The sequence below is a fragment of the Aspergillus brunneoviolaceus genome, assembly GCF_003184695.1.
Source record: "Aspergillus brunneoviolaceus CBS 621.78 unplaced genomic scaffold BO95scaffold_79, whole genome shotgun sequence".
Classification (NCBI taxonomy): Eukaryota; Fungi; Ascomycota; class Eurotiomycetes; order Eurotiales; family Aspergillaceae; genus Aspergillus; species Aspergillus brunneoviolaceus.
In genome coordinates this window covers 157,403-179,504 of record NW_020290809.1, presented here as the reverse complement: position 1 = coordinate 179,504, position 22,102 = coordinate 157,403, and the positions used below count along the sequence as shown (strand labels likewise).

Below are 22,102 nucleotides of genomic sequence, written 5' to 3'. Positions count from 1 at the left end.
CCCCCCTTCCCTCCCCCCTTCCCTCCCCCCTTCCCTTCCGACGGTCGTTCCTGATCGACGAAGGATTGCCAGGCACGCGGGCATCGGAGTCTGAACCGAACCGGGTTTTGCAGAAAAAAAAGATTCCAGGAGATGTCGTTGCCCATCATGAGAAAAAAATAAAAAAAAAACCTGGATTGTCCAGCGGTCAGCATTCATCAGAATCCTTGTTGAAGAACTGCTGCCCAGTTTGGGGGAGAAACAAAAAAAAAAGAATCCCAACTCCGGGATGACGTGCACATTCCAGAGGGATCCACTTTGACCTCACTTCTGCCGGAGGTCCATCATTGCACAATCCCTTTTCCTGCTGCTGCTGCTGCTGCTGCAACAAAAGAGAGGGTAAAATAACTGGGAGAGACAGGTTTCAGAAAATCAGACAAAACTCCGATGTGTTGGTCTGAAGCGATTGCGCCTCTGCGCCAAGAAACGCATTGGATGCAGTTGTTCTTGCAGTTGTTGATGCTAATATTGTGGAGTCCTAGGTTCCAGGATCGAAGAAAAGTAGCTCACAGGCCGCCAACAAAAAAAAAAAAAACAATCGACCATCAACAAGTCAGGTAGGAATCCAATTCCGCGGGCGGCGTGCGGAAAGCTAGATACGCTCGCCATTCGAACGTTCGGCTAAAATCCTCATACCTTGGGAGACGCATTGTTTTCCGACGAGGATCTGCAGCCGCAGAGGTGGTCCGATTGATGAGACCGACCACCTGTCAACAGCCCAGTCAGCACAAAATCTCCCGATAGTTGGTTGCCCTGTCGGCAATTCTTCACCTTGCCAGTTGCAGGTATTCGTTTGCTTTGCATAACGCCATACTAAAAACGCCATTTCGCACATCAATGGCCGTCAGTTTTTTGGTGGCTCATAGTCTCGCCCCCAATTGTAGGATAAGCTTCTGGGTGATAGACCCTGATTGAAGGCCTCGAGGATAGCATTTCTTCCTATTGAGGAAAGTCAATCAATTATGGAGTAAATACCGGTAAGGTGGTGGGTACAACAGCAGTGGACACAGCACCATGGACCTCTGTAAATGTTTTTCTGCAGAAATCATCAACATCTCTACCACAACACATGAGTGTATACACGATGATACACTTACTCCGGAGGAATTCCGATCGAGAGATACTACACCACTACAAATCCCACACCCCAGAAGAAACGCGATGGCATACTCAAGTCCATAGTGATAGGACCCCCCCAAGATCTAAGAAACAACCCTCTGGAAACAAACCGTACAGACGCCCTGCCCTTCCCTGCCCCCGAACCGAAACCTGGGATACTCGACCCTGCCCCAGACCACCAACCTATCCTTCCGCCCATCGCCCTCACCACCGTCACCACCGTCACCACCCTCCGAGATAGCAGCAGCAGCATCAGAAGCAGAAGCAGTAAACCACTCCACCAACTCCTCCTCAGTCCAATTACAACTCGTGACCACAAGAAACCCGCCGGGACGAACCAACCCCCGCGCAATCCCGGGGTAGCGTTCACAGACGCGCCTCTGCACCATCTTTCCCCGCTTCCTCTCTTCGCCTTCCCCCTGCCCCTGCCCCTGCCCCTGCCCCTGCCCCGAAGAACCCGACACCACCTCCGCCGACAAAGAAACCGCATCAAACGTCCCCTTATCCAAGACGATATCAAACCCGCGCTGCTCGTAGGGGAACCACCCCAACCCATCAGCGACCACACTAGCCTCACCCTCAGAAGCAGAGAGGATATCCCACTCCTCAAACCGAATCTCCGGCCCCTCCCCCTTTGCCCCTGTGCCGTGCGCCTCCCCCTCCCCCTCATCCTCATCCCCAGAATCATCAGAATCCGAAAGATAAGCCCGATGGATCCGCAACGCCTGCAACCGGCGCGCGAGCTCCACGCTCTGCGCCGAGTAATCCACGCCGACTAGCTCGCCCCGAAAACCCCCGCGTTTCCGTAACAGCGCCAGCATGCTGCCGTTGCCGGTGCCCAGGTCGAGGATGGAGGGTTGGTGCGGCGGCAACTGTTGCTGCCCACGCCCAGGAAGCGTGTTGCACGGCGCGAGGGGAAAGGCCTCGTCGGTGAGGAAATCCAGGACCTTTTCGGGGGCGTTGTGTTCGGAGAACCAGGAGGTGCCGGGGTCGGAGTCGTCGTCTACTTCATCGTCGTCGTCGGTTTCCTCGTCGGAGGAGGAGAGGGCTTGGGTCTGGGTCTGGGTCTGGGTGGGTTTGTTGGTCGAGGAAGACGACGCGACGGCCGGAGCGGGTTGTTTGGTGGAGAGGTGCGAGAGGGTTCGCGCGTAGTAGGTTTCCCAGCTTTGTTTATTGAGTTAGTCTTAGTTCACATTCATACAAAGGAAGCAGGTAGGTGGTGTTAGGTTGCGGAGAGGGACAGGAAAAAAATCTTGGGAGGGGTAGCGGGGTAGATGCCGTACGTACTAGTCCTTGGTGCCGAGCTCACTCGGTTCTAAATATGTGGGATGTTGGTCGGCCATGGTGGAATTGTGCGGACTTTTTTCCGTTGGCAATTGTCAATGGCCTTGTTGGTGGTGTGGTTGATCCTGAGTGGAAAATGGCTGGATGGAGGGTCGACAAAAAATTGCCTTGGTCTGGGCTCTGTAAACTTCTGGAGTTCTCCCCGGATCCCGAGACTGATCCGTGCGCTAGCACTAACTGTAGACGGCACTGTACTACTTCTTGAACACTACACTACATCTGTACCCCTACAACCAACAACCAACCCTAACATCTTCTCTCGCTACAATGCGGATGTCACATTTCACCAATAAACCAATAAGCCTAGGGTATCCGCAGCTGTATGCAGTGACCATAAAGAAATGAGAATAGTATTACAAGTTATCAGGCACGACACGATTCCTCGCCGCCCTTTATCTTTTATAACACCACGACGCCGCTGGTCCAGAGAGCATGCACAATGTTGAGCCCACGGCCTTCAATGCAAATGTGGACCCATGTCCAGGATAGAGAAATGAATGAAATAACGACCGGAGAGCCCGCTTTGGTCATCAACTCATCAATTGGATGAAACAGGTAATGAATGTGGATGGGAAGGAAAGAAAGGAACGTAGATGCCACAACGGCTAGAGTGAAGAGGTGAAGGAATGTTGACCGAACGGTCGGGTCAGAATGAAGTGGTTATAGTCATGGAATCATTTCGCAGACCGACGCCCAATGGCCAGTCCAGTCGAAGACATTATGGCAGAATTACAGAAATTCATCAATATTTCTCATAATCAACCTCTCATTCCCGGGTGGCGGAGACCGCGGATCTGCTATCCGTGACCGGAACCGCAGTCCGTTGAGGCCATCATCCTCAAGGACATCGGAAACCGATCGCGAGATAGGCGCGGCCATGAAGTCCGTCGTCCTCGGTGAGAAGAGAGCGTTGGATTCCTCAGACCCTTCCCGCACGAACATGTCGGTTTTAGCCAACGAGCACGGCCCGGCTTCGGCGTGCCATGCGGGTGGTGCCGATTTGGCAGGTGTGATATCACTTGTCAACCCGGTATGAAAGCTCTGACGTAGAGGCAATGGCCGGGGTGAGATGCTTCGTTTGTGCGAAAGAGACTTGGTAAATCCAAGACTCTCAATTGACACGGGCGTGGTCTGATTGGTGGAGGGCACCGACAAAGAGCTCATCGATGCTTGCGACATCGCATTGGACGAATGGGGTTCGACATCGGAGTATACACTCTCGTTGCCAGGAATACAGGTCTCGCCCGACTCTCGCTTATCGGCTCGTGAGCGCCGCTGTTCGGTGAGCTTTGGTGAGCTTTCGCCGAACCACTCTTCAGTGGCGGCTTTGGACAGGCCCCCACGGAGGAGGCGGGAGCGGAAATCCGTCAGCTGATAAATGAGACTCATGTTAGGGCCAACCCAGCGGCTGCGCTCCTTGACAATCTCGTACATCGAGTTGAAATCCAAGTCTCGGTTCTTGAAAAGACCGTAGGCGATCACCAACGAGGCTGATCGGCTGGCGCCCAGCTGGCAATGCACAAGGACTTTCTTTCCATCTGCGATGCGGGAGTCAATCAGCTCGCATAGTGGGTATAGATCCTCCAGGATCTCCGAGTTATGATCCCAGCCGACGTGGACATATTCCGGTCCGGGTGCTTCATTTTTCGGAGTCGCCGGCAGCGACGCCCTACTTGGGGGGTATTCAAATGCGGATTTGAATGATGTTTCTGAGGCGGCTGTCCATGGCTCCGCAATGGATAGGCGCTTGGGACTGATGGACCCATTGCGCAGCGCGCTCACCACAGTTTCGGTGCTGGTGCTGGCCTTAGTAAACGGGTTTGCGACTTCCTTGGCCACATTCACAACAACATCAAATTCGGATGCTTCTTGCGCAGTCGGTTCTAAGTAGAGGAAAACGCCTGAGTCGTAAATCTGAATGGGCCCATTGGGATAGCCTCGCTCGCTACGCCGCGTCGATTCTCGGGAGTCCAGATGATCATCCTCCTCCTTCAGCTCATGCAACACCCCGCCAGAAGCGGAATCCTCATCTTCTACAGTCTGTAGGAGTGACAAGTTGCTCTCCGACGTAGCCGAGGGTCTCCGGGCACCATGATGCGTCATGGGCCGAGGTAGCTGCATGCCACCCTTGGGACCGAAAGAAGGAGAAAAGACAGAGGTCAGGGAAGGCGAAGATTCGGTATGGCGCAATGAGTGCGGGGTGGGAGGAACCAGCTCAGTGATGTTGTTGGAAAATGACCTGTCGAATCCAGGCGTGCGGATGGTCAAGTTTGCTGGTTTGCGGCGCATACCCTTCAAAGGCACGTGCACGGGAGACGGGGGAGCGGAGAGATGGTGTGAGGTCCCTTCGACCATAGATGCTGTTGCGATTGGTGGGCGCGACTGGGATGGTGGCGGCATCCTCAGTGAGAGGTTTTTGAGGTTTCGTGCCCGCCTGCCTGGAGAATCGGGCCGTGGAAGACTAGCGCCATCTGAAACTGGTTGGGAAAGGCTGTTAGTCGACGAAGACTGGCTTTCGAAGTTTCGCGCCGGGGGCATGGTGAATTTGTTGTTGAACGCCAACGGCATGGACGAGGGAGATTCGGGAGAGGAGCTGGGAGATGTATCCGCCACAGATGGCGAGTCGAACGTTGAGATGGTAGTAGTGGGCGAAGAGTCGGCGGAACCTGATGTCACGGAGGAAATACTCGCACGATGTTGGAAAGGAAAGGGACGGCGGGTTGAGGTATTGATGGTGACATTGGTGGGCAGACGGAGAGGTTTGAGTGCTGTGTTCCGCGCCTCCTTCTCGGGGAAATCAAGCGTCCGCCCGCCAAAAACTGACATGAAGGAGGGAAACGAGTCCGGGAGTGTTGGAGCGCTGGTCTGCACCGGCATGGTTGTTTCTGAGGTTGGTGAAATACACCTACGTTTGAAAGGGATCGTTGCCCTTTCCGGATCGCAGCTGTAGTGAAGAGTGGGCGCGAAGACTGGGGCACAGTTGTTGTGACCAGCTCCAAGAAAACAAGGTAGAGTTGCACTTGCTACCAGCGCAAATGACCTTTTGTTTAGACAATCAGCTTCCATGTTTCAGCGTCAGTTGTTGGTTTTCGGCAGTAGAAGCAAGCACAGCTGCAAGGAGAGTGAAACCGGTTCGAGGATCGGCCAGCTTCACGAAATGAAAACAACAGAGCTAGTAAGGTCTGTGGAAGCAACAAAGGAGAGAACAGGATCGCATATGCAAGCAGAAGCAGAGATTCGCAGTTGATGTCCTAAATGGAGTCCGAGATCAGGAACATACCAAGGAATGCTGCAAGAGAAGGATATCCTCTTGGGACCAGTCAGTAAAGTTGTTGAGGTGAAGGATTGGAAATTGAGAGATCTCAAATCAGAAGCAGCGACCAGGACATGAAGTTGGAATGAAGGAGAGAAACAGAAGCTTTAGGTATAGTTCTTCATGAAAGAGATTTGGAAGTAAGTGAAAATGCGACTAGGGTTTGGGGAGGGAGAATTGCCGCCCGGGGAGAGTAATAAAGTGGGCAGTCGTTCCTCCGGGGAATGACGACAGAAAACGTGGGTGGGATTGCTCTCAGTCGCAAACGACTGCCCACCACCACTCAAAGGAACGGCACGGACAAGTCGCAATGCCAGGCAGGCAGGTGGAAAGGGTCCCTGCGTCAAGGGAAGAGGGAGGGGTGTGGGAACTGGGAGAGGGGGAGGGGGGGGGGGTTTGTTCAACAAGAGGGGGAAAAGAAGAAGAAAGAACAGAAGGGAGGAAGGAAGTATGTAAGAAGAGGAGATTCGGAGGGAGAAGGAAGAAGGGAAAAAATGAGTGTGAGAGCGAGTAATCGGAGAGCGACAGAGTGAGAAACAAGCCTCTGGGCTCGATGTACTCCGACCGTCTGTCTCAGCAAGACTTGTTGGCACAGAGCAAATTAAAATATCGAAAAAATAATGATAATATGGAATAATCAAAATGAAGGACTAAGAATAGCGATTCATTTGGGAAAGGGCGACGAGCGAATAAGAGAGAGAGAGGGGCGAGTAAAGTGAAAGTGAGTGCAGTAAGTGAGTGAGCGAGCGAGTGAGTGAATGGGCGAGTGGAGATCCAACCGGCCGTGTGTTGCTGACAGCACGCCAATCAGTGGTAATGACGAGGAAGTGGAGAAGATGTTCTGCGTTCTTCCTGAGCTTCCCATGGGCTGCAGCTCTAAATTTAGCCGCCCGGGTTGGTTCTCTCGCGAAGGAATGTGCATATCATGGGCGCCAACTTCTGCCTCTTCCCCCCTCCCCAACAACCACCCCGAAAGTGGCATATCTTGGCCCCGAATGTTGGGTTTGAATGTGAAGAAGAGAGAGGGGAAGAAGAGAAAGGGAAAGAAAAAGAAAAAGCAAAGAAATTCAGAGACTCATCTCTCAAATATTGAACAGGAGTTGAAGGGGAAAAGAGAGAGAGAGAGGGGGGGGGGAAGAAGCATCCCTAAAGGGAACAGACAGATTGTGGAATGCCTCAATCCCATAGTCCGTTGCAATAGTGACACTGGCATCTCACTTTGCCGGGCACAACCTCTTGAACCAACCAACCAACCAACCCTTTTTAGGTTGGAGCTCCAGGTCTGGCCTTTTCCCCTTTGGTCCTCCCCTCTCATACCCTTTCGGGTCTCCATCATAGAGTCTCATGCCAGGCAGAGGGTAGTGATGGTGCAAGTGTCAAATCCAATAAGAGAATTGAGACGGAGAGAAGGAAAAAGAAAAAAAAACAATAACAAAAAAGACGACCAGGAGAAAAGTCAAATGGCATTCCCCACAAAAGGGTACCGTGGGCGAGGCGGATATAGAATGATTGGTGGGCAAAGCAGAGCATCGAAGAGAAAGCAAAGGGAGAGAGGGAGAGAGGGGCAGGGCATAGAATGGACGGAGCTAGTAGTCCACACTCCACGGGAGAGACATCAGGCAAAGAAAAAAGCATGAAACGATAAACCAGAACACTAGATCAAAATAACTCATACACAAGACATAACAACGTACCTATCAAGCTGCTTCCTTCTCCTGGGAAGTAATAGAAAAGAACCCCTTGGATCTTTGACAGGTGCCAGGCCAGGCTGGTGATGGTCAGGTCCGTCCGGATCTATACCACCTCAGGGCAATACTAGGTCCGGGCTGCGATGTTCGTTGCACAGCAGCTGTCGCTTGAAGAAGTCGAACGCAAACAAGCAAGCCCGGAAAATGCAATGACACTGAGATTGCAGACAGGAAAACAAGAGAAGTCAAGTCAAGTCAAGTTGAGGAAGAAAAAGAAGATTCAAGAAGACTTCCAGAAGTCACACAGAGATAGGTCTGTCTGCTCAACCCACGAGCAGGTCGTTAATAATAATAGTAATAGTAATAGTAAATGCGCCAAATCCAAAGAGACGGTATCCCAGCACCGGTTGCACAAGATCAATTCCGTATTGGGGAGAGAAGGGGAGAGATTGACCCGCTTCAATGGGCGTGCACGGTTCTCGCAAGAAAGTAAAAAGAAGATGAGTTTGCTTGTTGGGTTGAAGAAGGGTTGGTTTCTTTCGGGTCAAGCCAGCTTGAGAAGAAATCCAGGTTGTCAACTTTCTCGACTAACCTAACTGAACTGTCACCGGGTAAGCACACGGATGATCCCCTCCTTCAACCAGGAGACACAACTGGAGAGAAGAAGACAAGCAAAGAGAAATAGAGTAACTAAAGAGCCGGTCGGGAGGGGAGGGGAGGCATGAATCGGTTTTTCACTACGTAGATGCGGAGGGCGATTCAGCAGGGACCTCTCTCTGGCGCCGAGGCTTGGAAAAATTGGCAGCGGCTCTCTGGGCCCGTAGCAAAGGTGAAACGCAGAGGCTGACGGACTGGGGCTAGTGCCAATTCCGCTAGTCTCTCTCTGCCCGTCCGTCTCCCCCTCAGGGCTCCATCCATTTCAGGTCCCAAGCAAGTTTCCCCTGGAAACGGTGGGCCGTCCGGTCCAGGCAGTGGGCCAGGAATAACTTGCCCGAGTCAGGGGAGTCAGGAACGAGCATCTTGTCGTCGCTAAGACACAGCACACATTTTTTTTTTTTGGTTTTGGTTTTGCATGATCTGACGATTTCCCCTGGACGTCTCATCCATGAAGAAAAAAAAGAAGAAGAAACAAAAAACCCATGGTGACTACGGAGTACCGTCCCAGACCCTTCGGAACTGTTTCAGCATGGAAGGTTGGGAAAGTTGAGACAGCAAGGCATGAAAGTGGCCGTGGCACATTGCAGCTGAAACAACACCCTGAGAGGGCGCGCGCTAAGCCAATCCAATGAGAGGCGGCAGAAAAGAAGTTCGGCCGGGTTTGAAACAAACCAACCAATGCTAAGCCACTAGTTCCATCGCCCATCACGTGTGCAACATCGCCTGTCACAGGCAGGGGAATAAGGAGGGGAACCGAAGAGCAAGAACGAGAAAAAAAGCGCCAAATCATCTTCCTTCGTTCCTTGTATCGTCGAGATCGGCTATACTGGGGATGATTGGCTCTGGTCAAGGGACGCCTGGTCGGTTATGCTTCAGATATATCTACATATCTCCATATCTACACAGACAATTCCGAGGACGATGATCGTTCGGCGCTGGTTGACCCCATTCTCTTGATAGCACAATCCTTTGCAAATGCTGTGTACATTGGTATGGTACACAGTGAGTGTCTCACTAGCCTCCACATCCTTGATATCGCTCGGCACTTGATGCTGCTTGTCCCCGCAACTCGAAACCTGAGATAGCTAGCAATATCGACAAAAGGCTTTGCACTCCTGTCACAATCGAGACACACCGGGTAACTGATGACCTGCTACGTCACAGATTCTGGACGCACCATAGGTAGAGCTCCGACTTTCTGGCATGACAAGAAACTCGAGAACCAGTTTCTGCTGCCATATTGCATCCATGATCTGCATCTGACGCGATCGGCTCATGGCCACAGATCGTCGTCGGTCGGCTCTCCAGGACTGATGTGCGTTGCTGCACTGCGTCAGCTTTATCATCCCGCGCAAATCCTCTTGACCGCAACCTCCTGTCTTCCCCACGGTCTGCAGTATGTGTAGCACACTTAGGTCGTCCCTCACCAGCCTTTCGTGCTGACTCGTTGCCATCACTCAACATCATTCCGTCCAATATCCGGTGCCTGGATCGATGTTACGGATTGAGAGAGATTTGATGAGACCAGACCCCTCTGCGCCCGATTCCACGTGGCACAAAACGTCTATCTGAAACTATGGGGCCAGGAAAATGCCATGGCTCAGAACAGAGAACCACTTCAACTTGGACCGCCCGTTCGGCTTCACGTCGGTGATTAATGTGGGGGGGCGATTTCGCGGACTGCGGGTTGCTGAGCCCGGCCATGCTCCTTTAACCTCAATTGACCCGTTGTGCCATTTTTCTCTTTTGTGAGGACGAGGCTTCGGTAATCAGCCGACAGTGTGCCCAGATGACAATTTTTGCTTGGAATCTCGAAAGCATTTCTACTGATCTTGCTAATGCTCTTAGTTGATGGTGTTTCGTACCGGGACGGTCTGGTGCCTGGACCCTAAGAAGCTATGACTCGCTAAAGGTTCGAAACGCTGCCGTTGTCTAAATGCCAATGGTCTCTACGTAACATGTTGGTCTCCAAAAACCCCCCCAGATCAATTCGTGCAATCATGCTCAACTCGACTGTTGGACTAAGCGTTTCCAACCAACACGCAAGACTATCCCGTCTCCTGCAACAGGATTTCCAAAGGCTGAGCACTGTTGCAGTCTCAGCTGTAGCCTAGCAACCAAGCGACCAGATTTGAAGGATTACACGCGCCACCCATCTATCATAGGCAGCGATCTGAATAGCAGCGCTCGACACGAGACTTAAGCAAAGCCTCCCGCTGCCGTCAGTACCCATTCACATAGTGTCTTCGCTAGCGTCGGTCCGATTTTTGGCGGCTTGCGTGACGGCGCCCCAATCGAGCTTCCCCAACCTTAAGTCAGATCGGATCCGAGCCATATACTGACTGATCTCTAGACGAAACACCCGAGCATCAATAGTCCGGAGGCTAACGCAAAGCTCATCTCCCATTTCATGAGGCTCTATTCGCCGAAAGGAAAGCTCTTTCTTGTCTGTGCTGAGCATCACTGGCTATTATAAAGTAGCAGGGAGCTATCCTGTGGCATAATCGTAGAAATTGGATCCCTGGACCCCGGGCCTGGACTCAAATCGGCCGGAAGACACAGAGGATTTCCGGGCAATACGAAGGCTGCCAAGTGCACGATGAAGGTCCCTGGTCTGAAAGATACGTCGGAGGATAGCTGAGACAATCGTCGGCAGCTGCCTGTTATCCGGACCTTGCGCCATGTCACGGTTCTACCACCTGCGCCGAAGTATGAGTAGAATCCTGAAGGCCGTGATATCATCTTATCGCTAGTGATGTATTACTGAGTCACTTTGCATAGTCTTGATAATTGATAAAGATAACGAGAGTATCGAGCCGAAGGCAACGATCTTCCCCGTTATGAATAAATATACTTTCGTAATGCTTGCATGACTGTTGACCTTCGAAGCACCCTCATTGTATGTAAGCTGCATATGACGGCCTCCCCAGATTTTGCATATCATCTGGGGCAATTCCAGTTTCTTTCAAGGTTGTTCCCAAGGAACGTCGACCAGTTACCTGGCTCTGTGCTCACCTTCCCAGTTGACGGGGCTGACACTGCTGGGAACCAAGGTTTGACCACTCCGAACCATGGTTCTAAAAGCCCCTGGACGTTGCTAGAGAAACTCACGTCGAGATTGATAATCTGTAGTAACAACAACGGTGTCTGCAGAAACTGCTGCACAGATTCCTTTTCCCTGAGTAACCTCCCTGGAGAGTCAGCCCTCTTACACCAGGCTGCATGCTGACCAGCCAAGGCAGATGAAACCGGGAGAAATCGTCTCAACCCGCTTGGTCGGACACGGGGTAAATGATATCACCAATTTTCATCTCTTTTGATTGTTTGGTTTGATAAACAGGCAGTTGGTCATGATATCCTTCCCTCTATTCACTCGATCATGATCGAGATGTAAATATCCGAACCATTGAGGGGAACGTACAGACTGGGTCCAGCCAGCCAGCCAACCAGTGAATCAGTTGTATTCCAAGCAGTTGCTGTCGGCCAGCCACCAGACCACAGACAGACAGACACGCACTCAACTCACTCACTTACTCGGTCACACAACTTGTCCCGTCCTTCATTTCCCTTCTTTTCCCTTGCCCTCCTCCCTCTCCCAGGCCCCATTCAGCCCTCGTGGTGTTTGGTCTATTTATTTCTTCTCGGCTGCTATTGCGTTTGTTCCCCTTGAGCCGCAGGACTAGTTCATTAGTTTATTATTAGTAGTTGTTGTACTCCGTAATACGCGAAGAGATCGATGTCGCAGCAGACTTTTCTCTTCTGATCATCATTCGGTCCACCACAACCGATAAATCATATTGTATTTTGGTCGTTCGTAATCAGTGTGAGATTAGAAGAAAAAAATTGCTTGTTTTGTTCTTTTCCTTTTCTTACTTTTCCTTTCCTAATTTTTTTCTCTCGTTCCGCCTGCTTTTGGTTAGGAGAGATTCCGATCTTTGCAGATACATCTCTCTCTCTCTCTCTCTCTCTCTCTCGCCCAGTCAACTGATCAGCAGATCGATCTGATTGATCAACGAGAATGCGTGTGGATGCCTGACCACCACCAGTTGCAGAACTGCAGATGTCCCCAGACGCATCCACGGCTGCTGGCAATGCAGCCTCTCCTCTCCTCCCCTCTTCTTCCTCCTCCTCCTCTTCCTCTTTCTCCTCACTCCCAGCAGACCAGCAACATCCCAACACTCGTCGACGACGAAAGACCGAATCCGCGGTGAACCAGCCACATCTCCATGTACATGTACCGCATCAGGACCCGCATGAGTCCCTCTGTCGCCGTTCCATTGTCAATCGTGCCAGGACCATTACCTTCAGTGCCGGATCGAACCCACGTCAGAGCGAAGGTCCGTCCGTGACGAGGTCGAAACCAGGAATGCGCCCGACAGGTGTAGGTGTAGGTGTAATGATGGCGGCGGAAGGCCGTGAGGCGGGCAGAGCAACCGCGCTAAAGACAGCGACTCCCGCCGCCGGCAGCTGCGACAACAACGACTACTATTCCCCTTCAGCTCGTCCCACTGTACCTCGAACCACCACCACCACAACAACCTCAACAATTGTTTCACCCACGTCTTCTTCCTCCCATTCTTCCTCATCGGCCGCCTTTGCTGCTGCTTCGCATACCTCTTCTCCCTCCGCTGTTCCTCGTCCCCCTCAGAGCCGTTTCAGCTTTGAATACAAGTATCCTCTTCGCAAACGAGCTCTGACATCGTCGCACACCAGCGCCGCCAACGCTTCCGTCCAGAACGGCGACGACACGCATCCGGGCCCAGACCCGACTCCGACCCCCCAACAACGCACCATCCTGTATGACAGACCCCGGCGGTCAGTCCCCAACTTCCATTTGTCCCAAGTTCGCGATCCAGCGGGGTTTGGCTATCGACCAACATCACCTCGACGGGCCGTAGAAAACGAACCCGACTCTGCGCCACCCCTTGACGCTCCCTCGACGGTTCGCGCGACGAATCCAAATGCACCCAAGCGTCGAAAATCCTCTCTTTATGATCAGCAGTCGATTCCAGACGTGAACGATAGAATGTCCGCCTCCTCGGTGGTTTATGCTCAGGGGCGAACGCCGGCTGACGAGCGCAGTCGCGGTGTCGATGGGTTCGACCGATACAGTCAGTCAGGAGACGGCAACAAGACGCCGGTCGCAGATGATACCCGCGCCAAAAACGAGGATATTTTTCTAAACATTGCGAGATCGGATTCTGGTCGTCGCGATTCGTTCGGGCGATCAGAGCTTCGACGGGTGAGTCGGAGGCTCTGAGCTATTTTGCTGTGCTTTTCATTTAGTGATTGTGGGAATCTTGGAGCTAATTTTCGTCGGATCCCGGCACTTACAGTCGCGATTCAGGATGTCTGGTAGTGGACTTCGTTCATCAACCTCTCGTGTTTCGGAACAGATGCCTCACCCCGAGCAGCTTCGCTTGAATACTTACGATAGCCCCTTGCATCCGCATCAAGAATCTCCGTCCACCCCCCACACGGCCGCCCTATACTCTTACTCAGCTTCCGCCCATCCACTGGATGAACATAGCCGCCCGTCCAGCTCGGCCTATGTCCCCAGTTCCAGGTCCGCAATTGGTCTACCACGAAGTCGACTGGGCCGGTCCAGTCCCGAACCCTTATCCTACAGCCCCGAGTCCTACCCTGAGAGACGCGGTTCGCTGCACGAGTCCCGAGCCTATCGCCAATCGACCCTTTCGTCTATTCGAGGCAGCCGACAACCATCCAGCTCGGATGTGACCGAACGCGCTCGATTCGAGTCCGAGCGGTCCCGTCAAGATGGGACGGAATCCACCTTGTCTACAACTGCGCCTTCCACGGTCTGGGATGAGCTCGAAGATCTCAAGTCCCGAATCAAGAAGCTAGAATTGACCGGGAAGCTGCCGCCCTCGTCCCAGGAAGCGATCTCCTCCGCTTCTGGGGAACGGCCACCAACAGCCACAACGACTATGACTACGGTGTCGTCTTCACCCAGGCGTTCCCACAAGACAAGCACTTTCTCGGGTGAGGCAGAGGGCCCTAGCCCTGTCCATCCGCTACTACAGTCGGCTTTGGTCAATGCGAAGGACGTGCTCAGCAATGAAGTCTACACCGCTTTGGAGGTGACCGCTACCGACGCGCTAGCGCTCTCGACTCTGCTTGGATCCAACAAGGCCCCATCTGGTACCGGATCCGTGGTCAATGGGTATAGCACATCTGATAGGCAGGCAAGACGGAAAGCAGACAGCGTTTGCCGCAGTTTAACCGAGCTGTGCCTTGCTTTATCGGACGAGCAACACCGGAGACAATCGGCCTTAGTCGTCAATGGTAGAGCTGAGGAGGAGGAAAGACATGCGCACGACGACGACACGTTGACCCCGACGCTGCCTTTTCGTCGAAGCACGACTCTCGATTCCGATGGGCTAGTGCGACGACAGAGCACCAAACGTGTAGGTAGCCGTTTAGAGACCCGTCGATCAAGCGTCGCAACTGCCATTCCTTCCCCGGAATCCCAGCACGGCGACCAAAACAACGAACCAGTCTCAGAAGCGAAAGTGACCCACTCACCCAGTTCACCGGCGCCCACTCGGTTGAGTCGACTTTCGACTTCGTTACGGACCAAGCGACACCGGACTGATGATGAGGCCCTTGTTGAACAGACCCCGCAGGTTCGCTCGCCCACAAGAAGTATCGCGGACCTTAGCAGCGCAGCAAACAACTATCGCGTATCGCCACGCCAGCGCATGTCTCATGGATATACTGCGTCCCAGTCCAAGGCTATTGCAACGCCGGATCGCAACCCTAGATTCTCGCTTCAACCTCAACCGTCGCAACTGCCTCAGCCTCGGACGCCTACCCTCTCACAGTCCGCGATTCCTCTGCGCCGGACTTTGATGACTCCAAGTTACACCCCTGCCACTGCGCGCTCGAACATCCAAGCGGGTTATCGCCGGTACGGTGCAGCATCTGGGCTGAGCTCTGCCACTAACACGAGCGATGGATCCATCGAGGAGAGCGTCTTATCTCCACGACCAGAAGCTTCCCAGACTCGAATCATTGCACCCTCGAGCAAATTAGCTACGAGTTACACTCCGATCAGCCAAAACCGAGTTCGAACCAACAGTCTAGGCGCGCGGAAATTTGGGCTTCGACCGCGGTCACTTGCTGTGTCAGATGACGCTATTAACACGTTCGATGACCGAATTGATTAAATACATCCACGACTCTTTTTGCTTCTTCTCTACCTCTCATCTCAAGAAGCCAACGTCGTTCACGCATCCACACCCCCCAAAAACCTATACCATATCACGCAGCGCCTCATTCTTGGTACATGGATTGATTTCAGTTCAGCCGGCGTTTCTCTTATGATTTTGATTTTGACTCTCCCAGGATCGCCATGGAGCATTCTTGGGGACGTCTGTACGAAGTACTACCCACCTGCATTTGCACATGTAACGAGAGACTTCTTCCGATGCACTTACTCCCACTGACTCGACCGATCATCTCCGGCAAACTTTCTGATTGCAAAAATGCCTTGCGTGGCACGATGAGATCTACTATGCATTATACGAATTTACTTGTATCTGTCTGAGCGATTTCCTCTATATGCTCCCTCGTTTCTTTCTTTCGTTCTTTCTTTCTTTCTTTCTCATTATCTTGCCGTCCATTTCTTTGCATGATCTTGGCCAATACTGCACATACATAGACGAGCCTGGAGGGAGTTCGGAGATTTCCACTTCCGGCCTCCGGGATTGGCCATGGTCCAAGCCACCAAAGGACTTGAGATCTCAAGCCCAGCACTCTCCTTTCTTCTTTCGTCGCTATCAGATTCCCTTCTTTCCATTCGTTGAACCCCATCTCATTGTTCCTACAGTCTTACCTATTCCAATATGCTGTGTCCCCTGTCACTCACAGCCCCACCCAGTCATTATCACAGATCCCATGATACAATGTACAGTACTGTATGTATCCAAGTTCCCCCAGGGCCCAGGCATGTTGTTGCTTTTTAGGGAAATGTACAAAAACCCAAGAGATCTTGTCCATAATGTAGGGGTTGATACGGATTACCCTGTAACTTAACTAACAATGAAGTGATGATGATGATGATGATGTTCATCTCATGCTTGGCTTTTGCACTGTTGACTTGCTCAGATTGTCTGAGAAATGCTCCTATTACTTGTGTGGACACCTTGATCGGGAATGATATCTTAGCACCTCTACTACGAGTCGTTGTATATATGCCTATCGGCGGTTGCAGAGCGAGCTGATCGCTTGACGCACTGTATCGTAGCTAGTAGTTATTCACTTGTATGACTTGTGAAATGACCTTCCTTGGGTATCTTTCTATCAACCACACAAGCACACAGTCTATCAATAAAGCGATGGTGAATGCAGGCTATTGACTTCTACTATAACGGTATACGATATTTGAAGGTGGATCCACACAATGGATGAGAAGATTGGGGGATTCATATTGTTCTGTTTCCCATCAAAAAATTTGAGCTTTCAAAGTCCTGGTATACAGATTTGGGGATGATTCCATTGAGCCGCGCGGAAGGGGAATTCCCAGCATAGGTTGCAGGAAGGAATGACCATACAAGGCATTGGAGGTGTCAAGTGGCCAAATGCTTGATGTATGGAAGCTCGGGTATGATAGGGAGAAAGAGAGAGAGAGAGTTGCAAAGTAAGATAAAGTAAGCAGGAGCAAGCGGGCGAATGAGGGAAGAGGGACGATACATCACAGTTTGGGGTTAAGGTTTGGTTGGTTTTATGTTAAGGAGGTGTGGGGGGAGGAAGGGTGACTTTTGCGGAAAGCAGAGAGATTCGCAAGGATGTTGATGGTTACAGGAGGAAGGGATTAGATCAACATGCTGACGTCCCCTCCAGAGGAAAGGGCAACGAAGCAAATAGAAGCACAGAGGCACGAAATTATCATGTAACGGATCGAACATCAACATCAGCTGCGGGGCATAACGTCGGCAGTAGTTCTTCCGATTTCGGATTCATTTCCTCTTTCTTCAAGTCAAAGCGATCATGGAGGATCACATAATACTGGTATCTGACAGGCATGCATGGTCCACCTTAGCAACGTTCTTGCTTCTTGTAAAACCAAGGAAGCCGCACATATGAGATTATAAGGTAAAACAGATAGGACCATATGAGAGAAAAAAAAAGACAGCGTCAAGAATCAAAGTGGTTAGCACAAGCGAGAGGGAGACATCGCGCGATTATGTTCTCTGGGAGGAAGCGCATAAGGATTCGGGTGGTAGCAATGTGGCGCGAGATTTGTGCTTAAGGGTTGTCTGATGATAGGACTTTACTCCTGAGGAAGCTGGCTGCGGCGAGTCTTCTCGGCCTCGAGGTTCTCGTACAAAAGATAGAGAGCCTTCTCGTTGGCCTGGGCGCTGCCCATGATGGTGAACATGCGCTCGCCCGTCTCATCGTGAGGAGCCTTGGCAATAGAGATCCGAGCTCCAGAGCTTCTACGGATCTCAGTGATCTTGCTTCCGCCCCTGCCAATGATGCATCCAACCATGTCGGCGGGGATGCTGATGTTCTGGGTCTGAATCTCCTCGCCGTCTTCGGTGACGAGAGGGTAGCCGCGGTTGCTGGTATCGGGGTTGGATCTTCTGCTGTAGCTGCCGGACTGGTCGCTGAAGTCGGCACCGTTGCCGGTGCGGTTGTAGGGGCGGCTGCTGTAACCATTGCCAGTGTTCTGGTTGCTGGCAGAGCTGCTAGTACCGCCGACCGAGGAGCGAACAGCAGGATTGTACAAAATAGTGCCGGTGCCGCGTTGCCAATCGTCGATGAGGCACTTTCCAATTTCCCAAATAGCCTTCTCAATGCCCTCGGGGGTGCCCTGGACCTCAACGATGCGCTCAGTGGACTGAGGCAGCATTTCCTTCTGCGCAACCATGCGCACGCCGGACGCGTCCTGGATGTGCTTGATCTTGAGACCTTGGCGTCCAATGATGGTACCCATCTGGTTGTGGGAGATCAAGAGACGGACGGCTAAGGATATTTTAGCCATTTGATAGACCAAACGATAAACTCAAGTGCGCGGGGTTCACTTACGGTGGGTGCCATTGTTGGACACGACGCCTCCCATGCCCATCTGCGGGGCGCCCTCAAGCAGACCCTTGGCGACCAAAGCATAGGCCCGAGCAGTGCCGTGCAGGGGACCAGTGACGGTCAAGACGCGATCGTGAACTCCAGGAACAACCTTGCTCACACCAGCCTTCACACCGGTTTCGTCACGCAGGTCAGCAACATTCTTGCCGGCTTTACCGATGATGATACCGGCTTCTTTGGAGGAGACGATGGCGCGGAGAGTCAGCGTGGACTGGGCGTATTCCTCTTCGGTCTTGGGGATGATTTCAATGTCACCCTCATCCATCATGTCAACGGCGTCAGCCATGTTCTCATCAACCATGGGGTTCTCGTGCAAGTCGGAGGCGTCCATGATGTCAGGAAAGTAGAAGGTCGAGTAAGAAATTGAGGAAAAGGTGATGATCGAAGGATATAATCTCTCGAAAGAAGAACTTCACCTATAGAGTCAGCTTCACATTGCCCAAGGAGAAGCGGAGGGATGACCGTGGTTTTCATAACGATCTGACTAGGTAGCGAAGTGACGGGCGAGGAAAACCCGACCTTGCGCCCGATGGATCGAAGGCGGCCGAGGGTCTTACCTGGAAAATCAAAGAAGATAAAGGCGGGCGATAAAGCGGATATAATCCGTAGAAGAGAAATCGAAGGAGGGGGGGGGTGTGGTGAAGAGGGGTGACGAGATCGATCCTGAGGGGTTTTCGGCGGGCGGGGGAAAAGGTGGAGGATGGGTGAAACGGGAGGGGGATAGAGGAGGACGAAAGAACAAAGAGAGGTAGCGGGAAGGAGGAAGAAGAGGGATAGAAGAATCAGGGGAGAGGGAGAAGAAGATGGAGAGAGAGAGAGAGGAGGGAGAAGAGGCGGGAGGGAGGGGATACGGAAAAGAAGAGGAGGAGAAGAAGAAGTGGTGGTAGCGAGAATAGAGGAAAGGTGGAAGAGGAAGAGAAGAGGAAGAAGGAGGAGGAAGAGGAAGAGGAAGAGGAAGAGGAAGAGGGGAGGGAGTTAGGAAGAGAAGGAGCGAGCAGCAAACAGACGGACAGAGAGGCGCAGAAAGGCAGGAGGAGGAAAGAAAGAGCTTGGAGAGAGAATAATGTTCACAAAGCGGGTAGGCAGGCGGCGCTGGCTGGCTGGCTGGCTAACTGGCAAAGTGACTTTTTAACTAGCACCTACCCGCTTCACTTACTTCACTTCACATTATCACTCCTCCTCCGCTTCCTCCACATTCTCCCATTCCCATTCCCTTTCCCCTCCTCCTCCTCCTCCTCACTCTTCAATTTTCCCTCACTTTCAGGTGTCTTTTTGTTTCTCCTCACGTCCCAATTGCTGAGTTGCAAATGTCTCTCAGACGACTCGATGGTGGCGATGGTGGTGGTGCCACTGCTTGTTTTCGTTTTCACTTGTACTACTCTCGGGACTGTGATTACTACGACTACATCTCCCCCTCGTGCACAGTCAATCGCTTCGGCTTTCTAAGGGATTGTCTGAGAGCTCTTGACAGCAGATCTTCCGTGCATTGAATGCGATGCAGATAGACTACTTATCGACCTCAAAGATGACCTTCTGTACCTTCATCGCATTGAAGAGCTCATAGGCCTCAACGGCCTGTGAAAGAGGCATGATCTTGTCCGCCATAAACCTAGATATACTAGTCAGCCAAACCGCTGCAAGGTCTGGGAATGAACAAACGACGCGACACGTACCCAAGAAGATGCTGGTTCTTCTTTAAAACTTGCAGGGCTTGCTCGGAAACCGAACGCACAGGGCATCGTCCCATGTGGACCGTCAGGTTCTTGCCGTAAGCCTCACTACCAGTCCATGGAATCTACACACAGATGCGAGTCAGCTTTTACCGACAGGACAAAGACCACTGGGAAACTTACCTCGCCATTGTGCACGCCAACACTGCTGATGGTACCAAACGGCCGCAGCAGATCGAATCCGGTCCTCAATGCCGGACTCAAGCCCACGACCTCGATGACCGCGTCTGCGCCGCGCCCATCCGTCAACTCTTGGACGCGCTTGTCCAGACCGTCCCGGTCGGTCTGGAAATTCCAGGGCTCGGCCCCGAGCGACTTTGCTAATTCAAGTCGCGCGGGAATCGAGTCCACCGCCAGTAGATGCTTAGGCTTGTACTCGAGCGCATTGATCAGAGCACAAAGTCCGACTGGCCCGCAGCCGATGAGGACGACCGTCTGCTCTGCAATTTGCTCTGGGGTGGATGCCTTGAACGCATTGCGCGCCGCAAAGTAACCCGTAGGGAAAATATCGGCCATAAGCACCAGAAGCTTGTCATCAACACCTTCGGGGGCCTTGACCACTGTGCCATCTGCATTGGGAATTCTGATCTGTTCCGACAAGTTCAGCCTCTTCATCGCTGGGGATGAACTGACCCTCCGCCCTCAGATCTGCAGAATCTACTCACATATTCAGCCTGAGCGCCGTCGAGGTTATCGCATCCCAGCAGGACATTCTGCTCACAACGCGAAGAGTGTCCCTGAGTGCAGTACCAGCATTTGCCGCTGACCAACCCATGAATAAGCATAAAGATCGAGTTCCCCGCTCCATAGCCACTCCTTGAGACCAACTCATCCGTCCTCCTCTCAAATACATTCCGCAACTCCTCCTCTGGCCCCAGTAAACCACTACCACCACTACTACCAGAACAACACTAGCAGCACCCAATGGAAGAGGATCACTCACCAAGACGTGGTAAAAGCGCTCACAACCGAATCTCCCTTCTTGACGGAGCGCACCTCATCCCCAACCTCAACAACCACTCCAGTAACCTCATGTCCCATCACAACCCCTTCCCCATTCGGCTCAATTCCCCGGTACACATGAAGATCACTAAAGGAAAGCACTCATCAGGAAAGGCTCGAGATCCTCTCATAACGACCCCAATCCATGAAACTATACCCCGCGCCTAACCCCATAATCAACAATACCCCTCCCCTCCAACCAGCCTCCAGCCCACGAAAACACGAAAGTAAAAAAAAAAAAAGAAACTCACCTCCCACAAAGCGCCGTATACTTCACCTTAACCACCACATCCCTCGCGTCCTGTATCCGGGGTACCGGCCGTTCCTCCACCGCGACCTTGTAAGGGCCGCGGAAAGCCACCACGCGCATGCTCTGTTGTTGTTCGCCGGACATCTCTGGCAGGTTTGCGATTTCGATGCTGAAATTCTATGTTGCAATCTGCTTCCCCAAACACAAAATGAAAGATTCTGGCGTCGCGGATTGGGAAATGATATAGAGAAGAAAAAGGAAAAAAAAGAGAGGGCTTGGAAAAAGATTTCCCTTTCCCCTAACGTGAACGTGCCCAAAGAATGCCCACCCACTCCGATAGCCGGCGCGGGCGCGGTAAATGCGGCCGCGGGTTGCCCCTCCCCCTCCCCCCTCTTGATGATGCTTGGGTGGGTCCATTTTTTTCGTACGTAAGGCATCGACGACTTTGGGGGGGATAGTCATGAGGGGTAATGCCGAGTGAGGAGCTGGAAGGTGCCAGCTATTAAAGTAATTGTTTTGGCTCTGTGGTGTATGATTAGGGTGTGCGGAGGTTTATGGTGAGGTGGAGGGATTTACTGGGAGACTGTAGATGTGGATGCGAGGTAGGCATATTATTGGGGTCATACTCTGGCGGGTGCGGACGTAGATATACTACTCAAAATGTCGAGGCGATCTCCCCGGGTCCTCGAACCTCAACAACCTAGTGCAGATCATGCAGGCTGTAGTACACTACAAGGCGAGCTGGAAATGCCTGCCAAATTTTGTCATGATGACTCAAAATGCGACCGTCGAAAATGAAAGAAGACACTCTATGACCTCCAGACCACATTACATGGAGGTAAAAATAACG

General features: G+C 52.2%; 9 protein-coding genes across 9 annotated transcripts; 3 read left to right on the top strand and 6 right to left on the bottom strand.

Annotated features, from left to right (window-relative positions):
• Positions 1-1,241: 1,241 nt before the first annotated feature.
• BO95DRAFT_373133 (putative S-adenosylmethionine-dependent methyltransferase) lies at positions 1,242-2,501 on the bottom strand (the record flags this gene model as incomplete). Its single annotated transcript, XM_025583033.1, has 3 exons — positions 1,242-1,583; positions 1,623-2,322; positions 2,446-2,501. The coding sequence occupies 3 exons, from the start codon at positions 2,499-2,501 to the stop codon at positions 1,242-1,244; spliced, it is 1,098 nt and encodes a 365-aa protein (XP_025437983.1).
• A 365-nt stretch (positions 2,502-2,866) lies between these two features.
• On the bottom strand, positions 2,867-5,819 carry dspD (putative protein-tyrosine phosphatase). Its single transcript, XM_025581562.1, has 2 exons — positions 5,783-5,819; positions 2,867-5,561 (listed from the first exon to the last, which is right to left on the bottom strand). The coding sequence occupies exon 2, from the start codon at positions 5,377-5,379 to the stop codon at positions 3,232-3,234; it is 2,148 nt and encodes a 715-aa protein (XP_025437982.1). The 5' UTR covers positions 5,380-5,561; positions 5,783-5,819; the 3' UTR covers positions 2,867-3,231.
• A 641-nt stretch (positions 5,820-6,460) lies between these two features.
• BO95DRAFT_268175 (uncharacterized protein) lies at positions 6,461-7,549 on the top strand. Its single transcript, XM_025581561.1, has one exon. The coding sequence runs from the start codon at positions 6,574-6,576 to the stop codon at positions 7,450-7,452; it is 879 nt and encodes a 292-aa protein (XP_025437981.1). The 5' UTR covers positions 6,461-6,573; the 3' UTR covers positions 7,453-7,549.
• Positions 7,550-8,478: 929 nt separating this feature from the next.
• On the bottom strand, positions 8,479-9,127 carry BO95DRAFT_268163 (uncharacterized protein). The gene has a single exon (XM_025581560.1). The coding sequence runs from the start codon at positions 8,948-8,950 to the stop codon at positions 8,603-8,605; it is 348 nt and encodes a 115-aa protein (XP_025437980.1). The 5' UTR covers positions 8,951-9,127; the 3' UTR covers positions 8,479-8,602.
• A 2,678-nt stretch (positions 9,128-11,805) lies between these two features.
• Positions 11,806-15,547, top strand: BO95DRAFT_268098 (putative LPXTG-motif cell wall anchor domain protein). The gene is made up of 2 exons (XM_025581559.1): positions 11,806-13,402; positions 13,497-15,547. Exons 1-2 carry the CDS (start codon positions 12,221-12,223, stop codon positions 15,348-15,350), a joined length of 3,036 nt encoding a protein of 1,011 aa, XP_025437979.1. The 5' UTR covers positions 11,806-12,220; the 3' UTR covers positions 15,351-15,547.
• Positions 15,548-16,369, top strand: BO95DRAFT_268091 (uncharacterized protein). The gene has a single exon (XM_025581558.1). It carries the CDS (start codon positions 15,745-15,747, stop codon positions 16,216-16,218), a length of 474 nt encoding a protein of 157 aa, XP_025437978.1. The 5' UTR covers positions 15,548-15,744; the 3' UTR covers positions 16,219-16,369.
• A 1,086-nt stretch (positions 16,370-17,455) lies between these two features.
• Positions 17,456-18,601, bottom strand: BO95DRAFT_373146 (KH domain-containing protein; the record flags this gene model as incomplete). Its single annotated transcript, XM_025583035.1, has 2 exons — positions 17,456-18,150; positions 18,214-18,601. The coding sequence occupies 2 exons, from the start codon at positions 18,599-18,601 to the stop codon at positions 17,456-17,458; spliced, it is 1,083 nt and encodes a 360-aa protein (XP_025437977.1).
• An 859-nt stretch (positions 18,602-19,460) lies between these two features.
• On the bottom strand, positions 19,461-20,754 carry BO95DRAFT_447010 (putative zinc-binding oxidoreductase). The gene is made up of 2 exons (XM_025587522.1): positions 20,124-20,754; positions 19,461-20,065 (listed from the first exon to the last, which is right to left on the bottom strand). The coding sequence occupies exons 1-2, from the start codon at positions 20,613-20,615 to the stop codon at positions 19,889-19,891; spliced, it is 669 nt and encodes a 222-aa protein (XP_025437976.1). The 5' UTR covers positions 20,616-20,754; the 3' UTR covers positions 19,461-19,888.
• On the bottom strand, positions 20,638-21,480 carry BO95DRAFT_447009 (GroES-like protein). Its single transcript, XM_025587521.1, has 2 exons — positions 21,254-21,480; positions 20,638-21,090 (listed from the first exon to the last, which is right to left on the bottom strand). The coding sequence occupies exons 1-2, from the start codon at positions 21,394-21,396 to the stop codon at positions 20,940-20,942; spliced, it is 294 nt and encodes a 97-aa protein (XP_025437975.1). The 5' UTR covers positions 21,397-21,480; the 3' UTR covers positions 20,638-20,939.
• Between the last annotated feature and the right edge of the window lie 622 nt (positions 21,481-22,102).